The sequence below is a fragment of the Nerophis ophidion genome, linkage group LG15, assembly GCF_033978795.1.
Source record: "Nerophis ophidion isolate RoL-2023_Sa linkage group LG15, RoL_Noph_v1.0, whole genome shotgun sequence".
NCBI lineage: Eukaryota > Metazoa > Chordata > Actinopteri > Syngnathiformes > Syngnathidae > Nerophis > Nerophis ophidion.
The window spans coordinates 12,166,627-12,187,162 of NC_084625.1; the positions used below are offsets into that span (position 1 = coordinate 12,166,627).

The 20,536-nt window shown below is 39.9% G+C and overlaps 1 protein-coding gene across 1 annotated transcript in view; it reads left to right on the forward strand.

The window, feature by feature from the left end:
* The window catches only part of drosha (drosha ribonuclease III), a 370,040-nt gene that overhangs the window by 117,751 nt on the left and 231,753 nt on the right, over window positions 1-20,536 (forward strand). The window contains exons 18-21 of the mRNA XM_061921522.1: window positions 2,338-2,476; window positions 2,565-2,625; window positions 3,064-3,123; window positions 16,655-16,754. Coding sequence (XP_061777506.1) covers window positions 2,338-2,476; window positions 2,565-2,625; window positions 3,064-3,123; window positions 16,655-16,754 — 360 coding nt within the window. The remainder of the gene's footprint in view (window positions 1-2,337; window positions 2,477-2,564; window positions 2,626-3,063; window positions 3,124-16,654; window positions 16,755-20,536) is intronic.

Sequence of the window (20,536 nt, forward strand, 5' to 3'; positions counted from 1 at the left end):
GGGTATTCATATGGATATTAAAGTCCCGTATTATGATTATATTATCGGCGTGTGTCACTAGATCAGCAACGAACTCTGAGAATTCATTAATAAAGTCCGAATAGGGCCCTGGGGGGCGGTAGATAACAGCCAGGTGTAGAGGCAGCGGTGTGACAGACCTCATAGTAAGCACCTCAAACGATTTATATTTATTATTTATGTTAGGACTAAGGTTAAAGTTTTCGTTGTATATTAGTGCAACCCCCCCACCCCTTTTGAGCGGACGGGCAATATGCGCATGTGTAAAGTCAGGAGGACATGCCTCATTTAGCGCAAAAAAGTCGTTTGGTTTAAGCCAGGTTTCGCTGAGACCGATGACGTTAAGATTGTTGTCTCTGATAATATCATTAACTAACAACGTTTTAGGAGACAATGATCTTATGTTTAAAAAACCTATATTATAGGTAGTGGGCTGTTTTAGGGAGTTTTTGATCAAATTATCCGTAGTAGCAATATTAATAATGTTGTGTTTATTATGCCCAGTGCATTTAGTATAGTTACGACCATATCTAGGAATTGATACGACAGGAATTTTCCGATTGTTTGATTGTTGCTTTGATAAACTGCACGCATCATGGTTAGCCACCTCAGTAACGGGGATTTTCCGATTGTTTGTTTGTTGCTTTGATAAACTGCACGCATCATAGTTAGCCACCTCAGTAAAACACATGTCCAACTCTGAAACACTCAAAGCAGAAAAAACTTGTTCTAATTTAACTGACTCCTTACCCAGACCAGTAGTCTCGCATTTTCCATCTAAATCCGTCTTCGGGATGGAGGGAAGTGGTGTTCTGTGGGGATTAGCCTTCTGCTTTGTTTTTAGCCCCGCTCGGCATCCGCGTTTCCGATCACACCGCTGGCGTCTGCTCCGTAGACGGCCCCCGCTGCTACTAGACTCCCCTGCTTCACAGGCCGCTGGATGTAGCCGCCGATGTATTCCCATGCTAGTTAGCAAGTCTAGCACGCAAGTGTCTATCGGTCCAAAACGGCCCGATGTGTCCACATCCAGAAGTGTCTGGCGGTCGTACGTGATCACGGAGTGACCACGATGTGAGCCAGCCATAAAGTTTGTGGAATTGTCCGGTATTTCTGCCAAATGTTCCATCTTTAGCAGGAGCTCCTCGAGAGCGCAGCCCGTCCGGGCGCCGCCATCTTAAAGTCAATCAATGTATGTAGAGCTTCAGTCGTTCAACAGTCCGGGGTCTCCGCTGTCGTATTTTACGCTTCATAATGCGCCACACATTTTCGATGGGAGACAGGTCTGGACTGCAGGCGGGCCAGGAAAGTACCCGCACTCTTTTTTACTAAGCCACGCTGTTGTAACACATGCTGAATGTGGCTTGGCATTGTCTTGCTGAAATAAACAGGGGCGTACATGAAAAAGACGGCGCTTAGATGGCAGCATATGTTGTTCCAAAACGTGTATGTACCTTTCAGCATTAATGGTGCCTTCACAGATGTGTAAGTTACCCATGCCTTGGGCACTAATGCACCCCCATACCATCACAGATGCTGGCTTTTGAACTTTTCCCCTTTGGTCCGGATGACACAATGTCGAATATTTTCCCCAAAAATTTGAAATGTGGACTCGTCAGACCACAGAACACTTTTCCACTTTGCATCAGTCCATCTTAGATGATCTCGGGCTCAGAGAAGACAGCGGCGTTTCGGGATGTTGTGGATAAATGACTTTTGCTTTGCATAGCAGAGCTTTAACTTGCACTTACAGATGTAGCGACCAACTGTATTTAGTGACAATGGTTTTCTGAAGTGTTCCTGAGCCCATGTGGTGATATCCTTTAGAGATTGATGTGGGTTTTTGATACAGTGCCGTCTGAGGGATCGAAGGTCACGGTCATTCAACGTTGGTTTCCGGCCATGCCGCTTACGTGGGGTAATTTGTCCAGATTCTCGGAACCCTTTGATGATATTATGGACCGTAGATGTTGAAATCCCTAAGTTTCTTGCAATTGCACTTTGAGAAACGTTGTTCTTAAACTGTTTGACTATTTGCTCACGCAGTTGTGGACACAGGGGTGTACCTCGCCCCATCCTTTCTTGTGAAAGACTGAGCATTTTTTGGGAAGCTGTTTCTATACCCAATCATGGCACCCACCTGTGGGATGTTCCAAATAAGTGTTTGATGAGCATTCCTCAACTTTATCAATATTTATTGCCACCTTTCCCAACTTCTTTGTCACGTGTTGCTGGCATCAGATTCTAAAGTTAATGATTCTTTGCACAAAAAAAATGTTTATCAGTTTGAACAAAGCTTTATCCTTTCTTTTTACCCTCCAGCTGGCCATGACTCATCCCAGCCACCATCTCAACTTCGGCATGAACCCCGACCACGCCCGCAACTCACTCTCCAACTGCGGCATCCGCCAGCCCAAATACGGCGACAGGAAAGTTCACCACATGTACATGCGGAAGAAGGGTGAGTCGTTTTGTTTTTTTTGCTCCTTTTTCTTTTGTCTGAGCGCACCGTATGAGAACACCCCCCTCCCTCCCCCTCTTCTTTTCAGGAATCAACACGTTGATTAACATCATGTCCCGCCTGGGTCAAGACGACCCCTCCCCCTCCAGGTAGGCCGCCCGCGGACACACATATGTGTTCATGCTATCGCTGACCGCAGGGGCAATCAAAGGAACCAGCCTTGTGATTAATATTCCCCGCAGGCCCGCTGACAGGAAAATTAGCTTTTAACTGTGGAAGGACGGGATATCTGGGCGGAAATGAGAAAAGCTAATTCCAAGGGCAGCGCGAGTGCTTGTTATTACCTGTGTTATTACCTGTTTCCATCTGTTTGTTCGCACCATTACACAAACACTACGTAGTCCGTTTCTAGGAAACTTTGCAAATGAGTGTGACAAACTGAAGACGACGGAATTTGATTTCGATGGCTTTTCATGTCTTCTGTAGCAGAATCGACCATTACCTGTCTGTGTTGTTCAACATCGACTGAGCGCTATTTTCTAGTTTCCAGTGTATTTCACCTTGCTCACATCTCCCCATATCCTCAGGATCAATCACAACGAGAGGCTGGAGTTCCTCGGCGATGCAGTCGTGGAGTTTCTCACCAGGTGAGAGCAAGGCGCTCCTGTCTTCTTGATAGACGCAGCTGCTAATTGAAGTCGACGGCAGCGCTGTCAGACCTCTTTTCCTTTTCCGTCTTTCTTTGGGTGTCTGTCACGATAGTCTTCTTTGCTGGAGACAATTTGCAAGTAATTGGAAGCGGGATATAATTTCTATACCCTCCCTATTTTTTTTTTTTTTTTCCCCCGGCCTGAGAGTTGTCATGACAGCTTGCAATTAGCTGTCTGCAACGCTTAGTGTGTTATTGACTGTGGGGCGTGTGCGGTCACTGCTGCCCGACACTTAGCTTAGCACGGGGGCTAATTATACCTGGCTATTATTAATCGTGCACGCTACCTACAGAGGGAACCACCCTGCGTCCTGCCGACTCCTTCTCACACAGGAGTTTATCACCAGGGAATAATACCCAAAAATAACCGATTCGTCATTAGAAAGTGCACTTTAATGAAGTTTTGGAACACCTTCATACATCATAGGTAGGGATCAGAGGTGGGTAGTAACGCGCTACATTTACTCCGTTACATCTACTTGAGTAACTTTTGGGATAATTGTACTTCTAAGAGTAGTTTTAATGCAACATACTTTTACTTTTACTTTTACTTGAGTATATTTATAGAGAAGAAACGCTACTTTTACTCCACTCCATTTATCTACATTCAGCTCGCTACTCGCTACTGCTTTTTATCGATCTGTTAATGCACGCTTTGTTTGTTTTGGTTTGTGAGACAGACCTTCAAAGTTGGATCCATCACATGCCTGCGTTTCACCAATCAAATGCAGTCACTGGTGACGTTTGACTCCGTTTTACCAATCAAATGCAGTCACTGGTGACGTTTGACTCCGTTTCACCAATCAAATGCAGTCACTGGTGACGTTTGACTCCGTTTCACCAATCAAACAGAGCCAGGCGGTCAAATGATTAACTGCACACTTTTTTTAAAAACTTTTTTTATAAACCTTTATTTATACATTTCAACATTTACAAACAGTTGAAAATATTAATTAAGGTAAGTACAAAACAGTATAAAACCGTACAAAACAGCACCAGGGGGTTGTAAATTATATTATAGGTGGTATAGCTCAGGTGGTAGAGTGGCCATGCCAACAACTTGAGGGTTGCAGGTTCGATCCGCGCTTCCGCCATCCTAGTCATTGCCGTCGTGTCCTTGGGCAAGACACTTTACCCACCTGCTCCCAGTGCCACCCACACCGGTTTAAATGCAAAAATTAGATATTGGGTTTCACTTTGTAAAGTGCATTGAGTCACTAGAGAAAAAGCGCTGTATAAATATAAATCACTTCACTTCACTTCACTAAATTCAAAGTAACTAAAATAGAATGCAAAAAAAATATATACTGTATATACTATATATAAAAAATAAACAAAGAGCAAAGCCATAGGCTCACTCAATCTCAGTAAATAACTTAAATTTGGGACACAGCATCATCGTTTTCACAGCTTTTTGGTTGTTAGAGGTACAGTGTTTTAATGTAGAGTTCTAAATCTTTTTTAAAGGCACAAAAAACAGGTCGGGTATTGAGAAAATTTGAATTTATGAATATAAAACTTAGCCAATTGTATATTGAAGTTGCAAAGGAAAAATACATTTTCAAATTTTTTTTCAAAACAGTGTAAAACCAAATATATATTTTTAAATATATATTATTGTTTTAGTTGCTTAAGAGATATTCCTGGCTCTGAATTTGTTCATTGCTATTTTTATTTTTTTGTGCATTACTTGTTGCCGTCATCATTAAACGAACAGGTTACTCATCAGTTACTCAGTACTTGAGTAGTTTTTTCACAACATACTTTTTACTTTTACTCTACTAAATATTTGGGTGACTACTCCTTACTTGTACTTGAGTAATACATCGCTAAAGTAACAGTTCTCTTACTTGAGTACAAATTCTGTCTACTCTACCCATCTCTGGTAGGGATGGGTCCCGAATCAGGTACTTTTTTGGCACTGACCGAATCCCACTAAATTTAATGGGCACGATTTTACGTAAAATCCATCGGTGCTAATTTACAGTACATGGGTTGCATGTGATGTCACGCAGGTTGCACTTGGCGATCATTTGGATTGAGCAAATTAAGCCAACCGACCCATTTTTTGATGACAAGAAAAAAGGACTCAAAAAATGCTACCAACATAAGTAAAGCTAATTGATTGATTGATTGAAACTTTTATTAATAGATTGCACAGTACAGTACATATTCTGTACAATTGGCCACTAAAGGTAACACCCAAATAAGTTTTTCAACTTCTTGAAGTCGAGGTCCACGTTAATCAATTCATGGTAAGGGTCCACTTTTCCCCCCCAAAAAATGCTGGCTTGATTCCAATATACATTTCAGTTTTAGTTTATTTCGAACATGCATACAATACAATGTAAAGCATCACATATTTCCAGTTGTTTCATTACAGCATGACCGAAAAGGAGTAGGAAGAAGCATTTAATTTAATCCCACCACTTTTCATTCCATAGCAATTGTATCCCATTTCCTTTTTCTCTGTAACAGAACAGTGAATACATAAATAATACATAAAGAATATACCATAGTAAGTAAACATATTAAATACATAAATAATCTATCTCAAAAGAAAGAAAAAAATTGTTCAAGGTGTTTTTCATAATTCTTGTTCTGTGTACTGGGTGAACACTCGTAGATTGAACAGTCTCTTAAACTGAACCATATTGGTGCGTTTTTTTTCATTTATTTGGTTAATCCTTTCAATAATTTAATTCCACACAATGATATGCTGACAGTTTTAAGTGTTGCACGAGCATACAACCGCTTTAAATTGGATTTTCCTCTAAGGTTATATTTCTCCTCTTTTGTTGAGAATAATTGTTGTACATTCTTGGGTAGCAGGTTATGGTTAGCTTTGTACATAATTTTAGCTGTTTGCAAATGCACCAAATCGTTGAATTTCAATATTTTTGATTCAATAAATAAAGGGTTTGTATCTTCTTTACATCCAACATTATGTATTATTCTAATTGAACTTTTTTGTAACACCATTAAACATTGGCTTTGCTATTGACATGCTACTGTTAAGCATTAGCGATTTTAAATGGCTATTTTAACAATTTGTTAATAAAAACTACTATATTGAAGAAAAAAAACGCAACACTTTGTTTTCGTTCTTATTTTTTATGAGTCGAACTAAAATATCTAAAACGTTTACTATACACGCAAAATACTTATTCCTCTCAAATATTGTCTACAAATCTGTTTAAATCTGTGTTAGTGAGCATTTCTTCTTTGCCAAGATAATCCATCCCGCCTCACATGGGTGGCATATCAAAATGCTGATTAAACAGCATGTTTATTGGAAAGGTGTGCCTTAGGCTGCTCACAATAAAAGGCCACTCTGAAATATGCAGAATTTCTTTATTAGGTGTCCTGCGGGGTCAAAAAAGCAGTCAGGATCTAGTGTGACCTCCATTTGCCTCACGCAGTGCAACATTTCTTCGCATATAGTTGATCAGGTTGTTGATTGTGGTCTATGGAATGTTGGTCCACTCTTCTTCAATGGCTGTTCAAAATTGCTGGATATTGGCAAGAACTGGAACTCACCATTCTAAACGTGCTCAATGGGTGACAATGGGATATTTTCACTTTCCATAAATTGTGTAAAGAACCTTGCAACAAAGGGCTGCAACATGAGGTGATGGTCTCATGTGAATGGCACAACAATGGGCCTCAGGATCTTGTCACTATTTCCGTGCATTCAAAATGCCATCAATAAAATGCACTTAACCCCAACCCCACCATGGGCCACTCCATTCACAACGTTGACATCTGCAAACTGCCCTCTCACACGACGTCACACGCTGTCTGCCAGCTGCCCTGTACAGTGAAAATTGGGATTCATCCAAGAAGAGAAGACATCGAATGTGAGCATTTGCCCACTCAAGTCGGTTACGACGACAAACGGCAGTCAAGTCAAGACCTCGATGAGAATGGCGAGAATGCAGATGAGCTATCATGGAACGGTTTCTCACATTCTTTGGTTATGAAAACCAATTTTTGCAGCAGCTGTCCGGGTGGCTGGTTTCAGACCATAATGGAGGGGCACCTGCTGGATGTGGAGGTCCTGGGCTGGTGATGTTACACATGTTCTGTGGTTTGTGAGGCCGGATGGATGTACTGCTAAATTATCTGAAACACTTTTGGAGACAGCTTATGGTAGAGAAATGAACATTCCATTCACGGGCAACAGCTCTGGTGGACATTCCTGCACTTTCCCCCAAAACGTGCAACGTTTGTGGCATTGTGCTGTGTGATAAAACTGCACATTTCAGTTTGGCCTTTTGTTGTGGGCACACCTATGTAAGGCACACCTGTGCAATAATCATGCTGTTTGATCAGCATCTCGATATGCCACACCTGTAAGGTGGGATGAATTATCTTGGCAAAGAAGTGCTCACTAACACAAATTTAGACACATTTGTGAACAATATTTGAGAGGAATACACTTTTTTTTTTGAATATAGTAAAAATTCTAGATCTTTGAGTTCAATTCATGAAATATGAGAGCAAAATTAAAAGTGTTTTTTACAATTTTGTTCAGTGTAAGATGCACGTCACAATCAAACAGCTGGTGCATAAGTACATTGCTTAAAAGTATTAACACTCTTTAGGGTACTACAACAATTTTTTAAATATATATATATATATATATATATATATATATATATATACTGTATGTATGTGTTTTTATGTATATGTATATATATATATATATATATATATATAATATACATACATACATACTTACATATATGGCAGCACAGGGGTTAGTGCATGTGCCTCACAATACGAAGGTCCTGAGTTCAATCCCGGGCTCGCGATATTTCTGTGTGGAGTTTGCACACAACACACACACTTGCTCCTCAACACTTAACAGAAGTGTTGAGGATTCTTGACCGCACCATTGATGTCCTCAGCTGTTGCAGTGGCTTTAAACTCCATGGCATAAGGAGCAGACACTTGCACCGTGCAATCCTGAGCAGCCAAAGCCTCCCTCCGGGTACTCCGGCTTCCTCCCACTTCCAAGCACATGCACCTGGGGATAGAGTGATTGGCAACACTAAATTGGCCCTAGTGTGTGAATGTTGTCTGTCTATCTGTGTTGGCCCTGTGATGAGTTGGCGACTTGTCCAGGGTGTACTCCGCCTTCTGCCCAAATGCACCTTAGATAGGCTCCAGCACCCCCTACGATCCCAAAAGGGACAAGCGGTAGAAAATGGATGGATTGATGGAGCTATATATATATATATATATATATATATATATATACACACACACACACAATACCCCCTTTTTACTCCTTAGACTTGCGACTGTTATTGAAATTAAATGTCATACTTGCAAATGATAATAAATCAAAATATAACAACTGGACAGCAGTTATCATAATCAGGTCATTTTTAAATGTTGCAATAAAAAAATTCTATCATCAAAAACAATATTTGTTAACACAACCCAAAGTACGAAAATTGATGCGGATGAGTACCGTTATCCGTGAATTGGTACTGTATCAGTTCAATTGTGAACGGTACCCATCCATAATCATAGATTAATGATCATGTCCGATGTTTACTGCCATGATAGCACTGGTGTTGGTGATTGAAGTTGCAATAAATAATCAATTTGATCAGAAATACTTTGATTTATATTCTGTTGCTTTGAATAATTGTTTGAGAGTGACTAATAAAAATGTATCAAATGCCACCGCATGTAGTGCCTGTAACTTTAAATATGGGGGTATAGTTTCCCAATGGAGCGCACATGAGAGCTGTGCTGTGTGGGTGTCGTGGTCTGTTAATTTTTTTTAAATTTTTGTTCATGCACATCTTAAAAGTGCGATTTCATTGTTGATGTGCATTAATTAGAAAAAAAGCAGAACACTCCTTGTTCGGTTAAAATATTTTCTCTAAAATGCGTGTCAGGGCTACAAAATTTGTTTTATCCGATTTAATCGATGAATCGGACTATCTAATCAATAGATGACTTGATGACTAAAATATTGGATAGCTGCAGCCCTACTGATGATGGTATTGTCTTTAGTAGTGCAGTCATGTGAGTATTACACTTCAGTGGGTTTAGCAAGACCACATTAATTTAAAAAAAAATTAAAATACTGAACAGATTTTTGGAGTTCGGATATAAAAAATGAACAATATCTCCCTCGCAGCAGACAAACAAATGATTTTCCAAGTGCTTCCCATCTTTCGTTGTTCTGCCCACGCCTTGGATTGTTGGCGTCGGATGAGACATGTTCAGCCCGCGTTCTGGTGCCCTGAATTATTTATCAGCCTCTTGTCCAGTTAAATGGCTACAGCAGATCCGACCAAATGCCCGCTAACCCCCCCACACTCCCCTCCAGCCAGCCAACCCACACACACACACTCACAGCGAGCTGCCCCGGGAAGGCCATCTGAGACGCTGCCGTGCAGCCAGCATGAAACTCTAGGACATTTTAGAAGCGATGCCGGAAAGTTTGTGTGGCGTCAGGCTTGTTTACGGGTAAGGAGGGCATATTTAGAAACAGATGATGTAAAATAAATAGGTCCTAGTGCAATATTTGTGACTAAATATTTCATGCTTCTCTGGGAATGTGCTCATTCCCTCAAAGTTTGTTATAATTAGAAGCTCTTATTCAAGCTCTGATCGGCTAATTGACGGTTTAAGAGTTGTCCCTCAACTTTAGTTTTGTATCATAGCCCCTTTTCCACCGGAGGCATTTCTGTGACTGTCCCATCCATGCTGAAAAATAGTGGCATTTTTACTGACAGTACCAGGGTAAAAAATAAGTATATATTAGCTAGTTAAGACTTTTCAGATTTCCAAGGACTTTTTAAGAGTAGTAAAAATGCAAATCATCCATGAATAGTTGTACACCTGCCCTATTGCTGCCCACTGCACACATTTCTTAATTTGAAACATATAACGTTTTTTTCAGAGTATAAGTCGCTCCGGAGTATAAGTCGCACCTGCCGAAAATGCATGATAAAGAAGGAAAAAAACATATAAGTTGCATTTTTGGGGGAAATTTATTTGATAAAACCCAACACCAAGAACAGACATTTGAAAGGCGATTTAAAATAAAGAATAGTGAACAACGGGCTGCATAAGTGTACGTTATATGAGGCATAAATAACCAACTGAGAAGGTGCCTGGTATGTTAATGTAACATATTATGGTAAGAGTCATTCAAATAACTATAACATATAGAACATGCTATACGTTTACCAAACAATCTGTCACTCCTAATCGTTAAATCCCATGAAATCTTATACGTCCAGTCTCTTACGTGAATGTGCTAAATAATATCATTTGATATTTTAAGGTAATGTGTTAATAATTTCACACATAAGTCACTCCTGAGTATAAGTCGCACCCCCGGGCAAACTGTGAAAAAAAACTGCGACTTATCGTCTGAAAAATACGATACTCTTCAGCATGTAGAGCAGGGGTAGGGAACCTATGGCTCGGGAGCCAGATGTGGCTCTTTTGATGACTGCATCTGGCTCTCGGATAAATCTGAGCTGGCATTACTTAACACGATAAATAATGAATAATTCCACTTGTAATCACAGTGTTAAAATTAATGTTCAAAATATAAAACATTCTCATGCATTTTTAATCCATCCATCCGTTTTGTAGCGCACCTGTTTAAGAAGTTGCGTTAATGGTAAGAAGTTATTTATTTATTATTGGTTGGTGTGGTACTTGCCCTCCTGGGGGTTCTTCAGACCACCAATCACCGACATGAGAGCCTGTTTCAGGGTTACAATATTGTTTTATTTTTCAATAAGTCTCTCCGTTGCTTTCCAGCAATTGTCTTTTTCGCTTTCGTTTTCGCTCGCGCTCTGGCTCCAGCCCCAAACTCGTCTCTCCTCTTGGCTGCTGCTTATAACAGAGCGACAAGTGATTAGATAACAAGGCCCAGGTGGGCTGTCTACGCACCTGTCGCTTATTCAGAGGCCGGTCCTGGCACACCCCAGTTCACTGCAGGCCGGTGGGCCACGCCCCCTCCACAGTTAGCTTCAGAATAACAGTGTTATTACAAGGAATAAGAGACCTATTATACTCTAGAAATGTTGGTCTTAGTTAAAAATGGACACATTTATTTGTGTTCAGTGTTAAAAAAAAATTGTATATGGCTCCTACGGAAATACATTCTAAAATATTTGGCTTTGTGGCTCTCTCAGCCGAAAAGGTTCCCGACCCCTGATGTAGAGGCTTCAATACGCTGCAAACATTACATCTAACCAAAGGTAAATCCTGTGACTCACTTGCTGCTGAATCAGGTCTTGTTGAAAAAAAAATAATTAGCAGTCTCCTACGAGACATTTTCACAATCAGAATCAGAAATACAGTGTTTTTCGGAGTATAAGTCGCTCTGGAGTATAAGTCGCACCGGCCGAAAATGCATAATAAAGAATGGGGAAAAACATATACCGTATTTTTCGGAGTTTAAGTCGCTCAGGAGTGTAAGTCGCACTGGCTGAAAATGCATAATAAAGAAGGAAAAAAACATATGTAAAGTCGCACTGGAGTATAAGTCGCATTTTTGGGGGAAATTTATTTGATAAAACCCAACACCAAGAATAGACATTTGAAAGGCAATTTAAAATAAGAATAGTGAACAACAGGCTGAATAAGTGTACGTTATATGAGGCATAAATAACCAACTGAGAAGGTGCCTGCTATGTTAACGTAACATATTATGGTAAGAGTCATTCAAATAACTAGAACATATAGAACATGCTATACGTTTACCAAACAATCTGTCACTCCTAATTGCTAAATCCCATGAAATCTTATACGTCTAGTCTCTTACGTGAATGAGCTAAATAATATCATTTGATATTTTACGGTAATGTGTTAATAATTTCACACATAAGTCGCTCCTGAGTATAAGTCGCACCCCTGGCCAAACTATGAAAAAAAACTGCGACTTATCGTCCAAAAAATATGATACTCTTCAGCATGTAGAGGCTTGAATACACTGCAAACATTACATCTAACCACAGGTAAATCCTGTGACTCACTTGCTGCTGAATCAGGTCTTGTTGAAAAAAATAATAATTAGCAGTCGCCTATGAGACATTTTCACAATCAGAATCAGAAATACAGTGTTTTTCGGAGTATAAGTCGCTCTGGAGTATAAGTCGCACCGGCCGAAAATGCATAATAAAGAATGGGGAAAAACATATACCGTATTTTTCGGAGTTTAAGTCGCTCAGGAGTGTAAGTCGCACTGGCTGAAAATGCATAATAAAGAAGGAAAAAAACATATGTAAAGTCGCACTGGAGTATAAGTCGCATTTTTGGGGGAAATTTATTTGATAAAACCCAACACCAAGAATAGACATTTGAAAGGCAATTTAAAATAAATAAAGAATAGTGAACAACAGGCTGAATAAGTGTACGTTATATGAGGCATAAATAACCAACTGAGAAGGTGCCTGCTATGTTAACGTAACATATTATGGTAAGAGTCATTCAAATAACTAGAACATATAGAACATGCTATACGTTTACCAAACAATCTGTCACTCCTAATTGCTAAATCCCATGAAATCTTATACGTCTAGTCTCTTACGTGAATGAGCTAAATAATATCATTTGATATTTTACGGTAATGTGTTAACAATTTCACACATAAGTCGCTCCTGAGTATAAGTCGCACCCCTGGCCAAACTATGAAAAAAAACTGCGACTTATCGTCCAAAAAATATGATACTCTTCAGCATGTAGAGGCTTGAATACACTGCAAACATTACATCTAACCACAGGTAAATCCTGTGACTCACTTGCTGCTGAATCAGGTCTTGTTGAAAAAAATAATAATTAGCAGTCGCCTATGAGACATTTTCACAATCAGAATCAGAAATACAGTGTTTTTCGGAGTATAAGTCGCTCTGGAGTATAAGTCGCACCGGCCGAAAATGCATAATAAAGAATGGGGAAAAACATATACCGTATTTTTCGGAGTTTAAGTCGCTCAGGAGTGTAAGTCGCACTGGCTGAAAATGCATAATAAAGAAGGAAAAAAACATATGTAAAGTCGCACTGGAGTATAAGTCGCATTTTTGGGGGAAATTTATTTGATAAAACCCAACACCAAGAATAGACATTTGAAAGGCAATTTAAAATAAATAAAGAATAGTGAACAACAGGCTGAATAAGTGTACGTTATATGAGGCATAAATAACCAACTGAGAAGGTGCCTGCTATGTTAACGTAACATATTATGGTAAGAGTCATTCAAATAACTAGAACATATAGAACATGCTATACGTTTACCAAACAATCTGTCACTCCTAATTGCTAAATCCCATGAAATCTTATACGTCTAGTCTCTTACGTGAATGAGCTAAATAATATCATTTGATATTTTACGGTAATGTGTTAACAATTTCACACATAAGTCGCTCCTGAGTATAAGTCGCACCCCTGGCCAAACTATGAAAAAAAACTGCGACTTATCGTCCAAAAAATATGATACTCTTCAGCATGTAGAGGCTTGAATACACTGCAAACATTACATCTAACCACAGGTAAATCCTGTGACTCACTTGCTGCTGAATCAGGTCTTGTTGAAAAAAATAATAATTAGCAGTCGCCTATGAGACATTTTCAGAATCAGAAATACAGTATTTTTCGGAGTATAAGTCGCTCCGGAGTATAAGTCGCACCGGCCAAAAATGCATAATAAAGAAGGGGAAAAACATGTACCGTATTTTTCGGTGTATAAGTCGCTTAAGAGTGTAAGTCGCACCTGCCGAAAATGCATAATAAAGAAGGAAAAAAACATATATAAGTCGCATTGGAGTATAAGTCGCATTTTTGGTGGAAATTTATTTGATAAAACCCAACACCAAGAATAGACATTTGAAAGGCAATTTAAAATAAATAAAGAATAGTGAACAACAGGCTGAATAAGTGTACATAATTTCACACATAAGTCGCTCCTGAGTATAAGTCGCACCGCACCCCTGGCCAAACTATGAAAAAAAACTGCGACTTATAGTCCGAAATACGGTAACAAGGTAAAAAAATCTCTCAGAATTTTTGGGTAATAAAATTTCCCCAAAATATTGGGTGTAAAGGGTAGAGCTGTCCCAATCTGTGTTTGATATCAGATATTGGCCGGATATCAGCAAAAACTGTCGGGATTATAATATGTGCAAAGCTGGACAACTAGTTAACATTTACCGTGTTTTCCGGACTATAAAGCTCACCGATATGTAAGCCGCACCTACTAAATGTTTGAAGAAAAAAAGTTTGTTTTTTTTACCTTGAAATTTCAACAATATTGCAGTCTAAAACCTGACCTTTGTGAATATAAACAGGTATCAAATGATTATAGTTACATGTTACTTGCACATAAAGTCTTCAAGGCAAAAGCCTATTAGACAATATCCAGTAACAAACATGTCAGCATCATTCAATTTACTGCCTTAATTTGATTATTGTCCCCAAAATACAATTACCACTCACTGCACTTAACTTAACAACTTCCAGACAGTTCATCATAAATGTTTTTTATACATATCATTGTTCTCTAACTCATTTCACTCGATCAAGGCTTTTCTAACCTTCCACAATAAAAAAAATTATAAAAGTATGAATGATTCTCGCTGGTATTGTACTATTATCAATATCGGTATTGCCCAATACCGAAAGCTCCAATATCGTTTTGTGTTGGTAATGGAGAAAGTTGTATCAGCACACCCCTATAAAAAGGGATGATAATATGGAAAAGTGGATAAAAGTGTGTAATTATTTCCCAATCTTTTTAATCATTTCAAAAGCTGACAAATGGACCTTACAGTCATTTTGTGCAAACAGAACGCCACCTGCTTTCCCGTCTCTGAATTGATTACAAATTACTTGAAATAAGTGGCCAGTTTTAATTCCGATGAAATCAAATGACACGCTGCGGTTTTGGGGCAATGCTAGCTCCTAATGAAAATGAAAGCAACTTGCCCGGAAACCCAGCTGTGGAACCAGCAATGTGTCCTTTTTTGGGGTGGTCTAAAAACTCTGTGGAAAGTGCTTAAACAATTTTGAATAAAGGAATCAGGAGGGAGTATAAATCTTCAGTCCACCATAAAATAGAAGTCGACAGTCGTGTCCCAAAACCTGTGAAGTTGGAACGTTGTGTAAATCGTAAATAAAAACAGAAAACAATGATTTGCTAATCCTTTTCAACCTATATTCAATTGAATAGACTGCAAAGACAAGATACTTAACGTTCAAACCGGAAAACTTTATGTATTTGCAAATATTAGCTCATTTAGAATTTGATGCCTGCAACGTGTTTCAAAAAAGCTGGCACAAGTGTTAATAAAGACTGAGAAGGTTGAGGAATGCTCATCAAACACTTATTTGGAACATCCCACAGGTGAACAGGCTAATTGGGAACAGGTGGGTGCCATAATTGGGTTTAAAAGCAGCGTCCATTAAATGTTCAGTCAATCACAAACAAGTATGGGGTGAAGGTCACGACTTTGAACAAATGCGTGAGCAAATTATTGAACTGTTTAAGAACATTTCTCAACAAGCTATTGCAAGAAAATTAGGGATTTCACCATCTACGGTCCGTGATATCATCAAAAGCTTCGGAGAATTTGGAGAAATCACTGCATGTAAGCAGCAAGGCTCAAAACCAACATTGAATGCCCGTGACCTTCGATCCCTCAGGCAGTACTGCAACAAAAAGGGACATCAGTGTGTAAATGATATCACCACATGGGCTCGGGTACACTTCAGAAAACCACTGTCAGTAACTACAGTTTGCCACTATATTTGTAAGTGCAAGTTAAAACTACTATGAAAAGCGAAAGCCATTTATCAACAACACCCAGAAACGCCGCTGGCTTCGCTGGGCCAGAGCTCATCTAATGTGGACAGATGAAAAGTGTAAAAACGTTCTGTGGTCTGACGAGTCCACATTTCAAATTGTTTTTGGAGACTGTGGATGTCGTGTCCTTCGGAACAAAGAGGAAAATAACCATGGTGTTCTAGGCGCAAAGTTGAAAAGCCAGCATCAGTGATGGTATGGGGGTGTATTAGTACCCAAGCCATGGGTAACTTACACATCTGTGAAGGCACCATTAATGCTGAAAGGTGCATACAGTTTTTGGAGCAACATGTTGCCATCCAAGCAACGTTATCCTGGACGCCCCTGCTTATTTCAGAAAGACAATTCCAAGCCACATGTTACAACAGTGTGGCTTCATAGTAAACGAGTGAAGGTACTAGACTGGCTCGCCTGTAGTCCAGACCCAATGTGAAGCGTAAAATACGACGCTTAAATATCTTGTATTTGCAGTTTACTCAACTGAATATACATTGAAAATTTTTTGCAAATCATTGTATTCTGTTTTTATTTACGGATTACACAATGTGCCAACTTCACTGGTTTTGGGTTTTGCGTTTTCTGATTTGTCTAAGAACTAAAGCATTGATTTCTCTCTCCACAGTGTCCACTTGTACTACCTCTTTCCCACCTTGGAGGAGGGAGGCCTGGCCACCTACAGAACAGCCATAGTGCAGAACCAGCACCTCGCCATGCTCGCTAAGGTAAACCCACCACCTCATAACAAGCACCCCCAGTGGAAAGGTCTGCAAACTGACAGCAGATTGAGAGTCCGCCTCTCTTTAACGGGGCACATGGGAAACCAGGAATTTCACCTAGCTGCCATCTATACCCTTTTTTTTTCAATTTTGCCCTTCCACATTTTGTAATTGGAGTTAAAAGGTTGTTGTTTTGGAGGCCTAGAGCGAAGTCTCCGCGGACCCCCGCAGGTCTTCCTGAAACACTCCCGAGCTCCCCTCGCAGAGCTGAGCATCGTTGACTGGCTCGCTTTGCAAAGAACACAACAGAAATGGTCCCGCGATGTGGAGAAAGCAATTAAAAACTTCCATCTTTCATGCCGCTCCCCGCTGAATACAAAGATGCAGCCGCTCCGATCTGCATTAGCGCCGCGCTGCAGCAGTCGGCCTTGTTTCAATTTACGTGAGCGCGATCCAGCGCACGCCCCGTTGCCAACTTGTTCAGCGGGCTGGAGCGCTGAAGCCGTCTGCTCGAGAACTCTCGTAATTATCCTTCAAAAAAAATCAAATATATATATCTTCATCCAGCAACGGCGCAATCCGCCACATGGAGGACTTTAAAGAGGGAGCGCTCCCTCGGATTTTGGGCGTTCATGAATTGTGGTTTCGCAGGGGGTGGGCGACCACCAGCAGCTATCAGACATAATTAAGTAGCACCCTGACTGTTTGCTCTACTGCTGGAGTTGGACTTTGGCTGCACTTGGCTGGAAATAAGTTTGCAAATATTCACATAAAATGCATTTTATTAACATAAGAAGAATATTTTCCGTTAGTGTTTTGCACATAGGGACTCAAAGGACCGCACTAAAGTACTTACAAACCCCTTTTCCATATGAGTTGGGAAACTGTGTTACATGTAAATATAAACGGAATACAATGATTTGCAAATCCTTTTCAACCCATATTCAATTGAATGCACTACAAAGACAAGATATTTGATGTTCAAACTCATAAACTTTATTTCTTTTTGCAAATAATAATTAACTTATAATTTTATGGCTGCTACACGTGCCAAAGTAGTTGGGAAAGGGCATGTTCACCACTATGTTACATCACCTTTTCTTTTAACAACACTCAATAAACGTTTGGGAACTGAGGAAACTATTTGTTGAAGCTTTGAAAGTGGAATTATTTCCCATTCTTGTTTTATGTAGAGCTTCAGTCGTTCAACAGTGCGGGGTCTCCGCTGTCGTATTTTACGCTAAATAATGCGCCACACATTTTCGATGTGAGACAGGTCTAGACTGCAGGCGGGCCAGGAAAGTACCCGCACTCTTTTTTTTTTTTAAGAAGCCACGCTGTTGTAACACATGCTGAATGTGGCTTGGCATTGTCTTGCTGAAATAAGCAGGGGCGTCCATGAAAAAGACGGCGCTTGGATGGCAGCGTATGTTGTTCCAAAACCTGTATGTACCTTTCAACATTAATGGTGCCTTCACAGATGTGTAAGTTACCCATGCCTTGGACACTAATGCACCCCCATACCATCACAGATGCTGGCTTTTGAACTTTGCGTCGATAACAGTCTGGATGGATCGCTTCCCCTTTGGTCCGGATGACACCATATCGAATATTTCCAAGAACTATTTGAAATGTGGACTCGTCAGACCACAGAACACTTTTCCACTTTGCATCAGTCCATCTTAGATGATCTCGGGCCCAGAGAAACGGGGGAGTTTCTGGATGTTGTTGATAAATGGCTTTCGCTTTGCATAGTAGAGCTTTAACTTGCACTTACAGATGTAGCGACAAACCATATTTAGTGACAGTGGTTTTCTGAAGTGTTCCTGAGCCCATGTGGTGATATCCTTTAGAGATTGACGGTTTTTGATACAGTGTCGCCTGAGGGATCGAAGGTCACGGACATTCAATGTTGGTTTCCGGCCATGCCGCTTACGTGGAGTGATTTCTCCAGATTCCCTGATATTATGGACCGTAGATGTTGAAATCCCTAAATTTCTTGCAATTGCACTTTGAGAAACGTTGTTCTTAAACTGTTTGACTATTTGCTCACGCAGTTGTGCACAAAGGGGTGTACCTCGCCCCATCCTTTCTTGTGAAACACTGAGCATTTTTTGGGAAGCTGTTTTTATACCCAATCATGGCACCCACCTGTTCCCAATTAGCCTGCACACTTGTGGGATGTTCCAAATAAGTGTTTGATGAGCATTCCTCAAAATTATCAGTATTTATTGCTACCTTTCCCAACTTCTTTGTCACGTGTTACTGGCATCAAATTCTAAAGTTAATGATTATTTGCAAAAAAAAAAAGTTTATCAGTTTGAACATCAAATAAGTTGTCTTTGTGGCATATTCAACTGAATATGGGTTGAAAAGGATTTGCAAATCATTGTATTGCGTTTATATTTACATCTAACACAATTTCCCAACTCATATGGCAACGGGGTTTGTAGGAGTAGGAATGGGTCTTTTTAACTACCAAATTCCATCGGTTCTGTCAAGTACAGATTCACTTAAAATCAGAACCAAAATGATCATATTATTTGTATGTATGGTATATTTTAAAACCCTTGTTGGGCGTGACATCACATCTGGTTGCAGACTCTGGTCCAGCTCAAACATTGGACTGGAAAACCGGCATATCAATAGTGAACTGCCTCTGGCTAATATTTCATTTGTCCATGCCAACAAAGCAAGCATGTCTGGGGAAAAAAGCTGTCAAAGGTCAGACTCCATTTTGCTAAATGTGCTGGCTTGACATTGGCTATGCCATAAACCGTACATGCTACTGATTAGGATTAGCCGTTTAACATGGCGATTTTAACACCTCATTTATTTTATTTTTTTTAAACATTTCCTGTCCAGCCACTCAGGTAAATCATATTGTTGATGTAGATGCCTGTATCCGCTGTACATATTTACTCTACAAAAGAGAATTATGGGGTAATTCTCTGTTGCCTTTTTTGTATTTGACTATATTAAATGGACCAATTTAATGTTTGGCACAGCCAGTCCGTAGCAGGATGGGATAGAAAGAAGAAAAACAGGTAGATGGGGTAACATTGAGGGCACAAGAGGCGGACAAGACAAAGAGACGACAACAAAAGCAACAACAGAGCACCATCAGCAAATACATTATGTACAAATATGTTATGAAAAATTATAGCAAAGAACCAGTTTCTGGAGTTGATAGTATTAACACAAAAATGACAATGAACATTATTGCACTACAAATGGAGAAATAAAACTATTGATAAGGAATAATAATAATTAAAGCTGCAAGCAGCGTTGGTCGGGTCCGCCTTTGGGTGATGCCCCCACGACCCAAACCTTGGTCTAAGTCAGACCTACATAGAGGTTTTTGTTTTATGTCTCTACGACATTCTTAACAGCCGTTACAAGCAGTCTTGTCTGTGTTTTTTCCTAGGGGGCGCTAGAGCGCAGTTTCGATTTTTTGGGTTGCGTGTTTATTGGATGGCAATTTTTGCCAGTCCTGATGTGTGTGTAAAAGTTGGTGAGTTTTGAAGCATGTTAAGGGGATCAAATTACAGCTCGCCGTTTCTGGATGTTGTTGATAAATGGCTTTCGCTTTGCATAGTAGAGCTTTAACTTGCACTTTGAAGCATTTTAAGGGGGTCAAATTACAGCTCAAAGAGGCAAAAATGACATATTTTAGGAAACTTTGCACAGGGGTACTTTGAAGGCGCGTAAAATCCAAACCGTAGCAGTAATCAAAACTCCTTCAGTATCTTTAAATCAGAAGGGTTCAAGCTCTCTTCTCTGCGAGT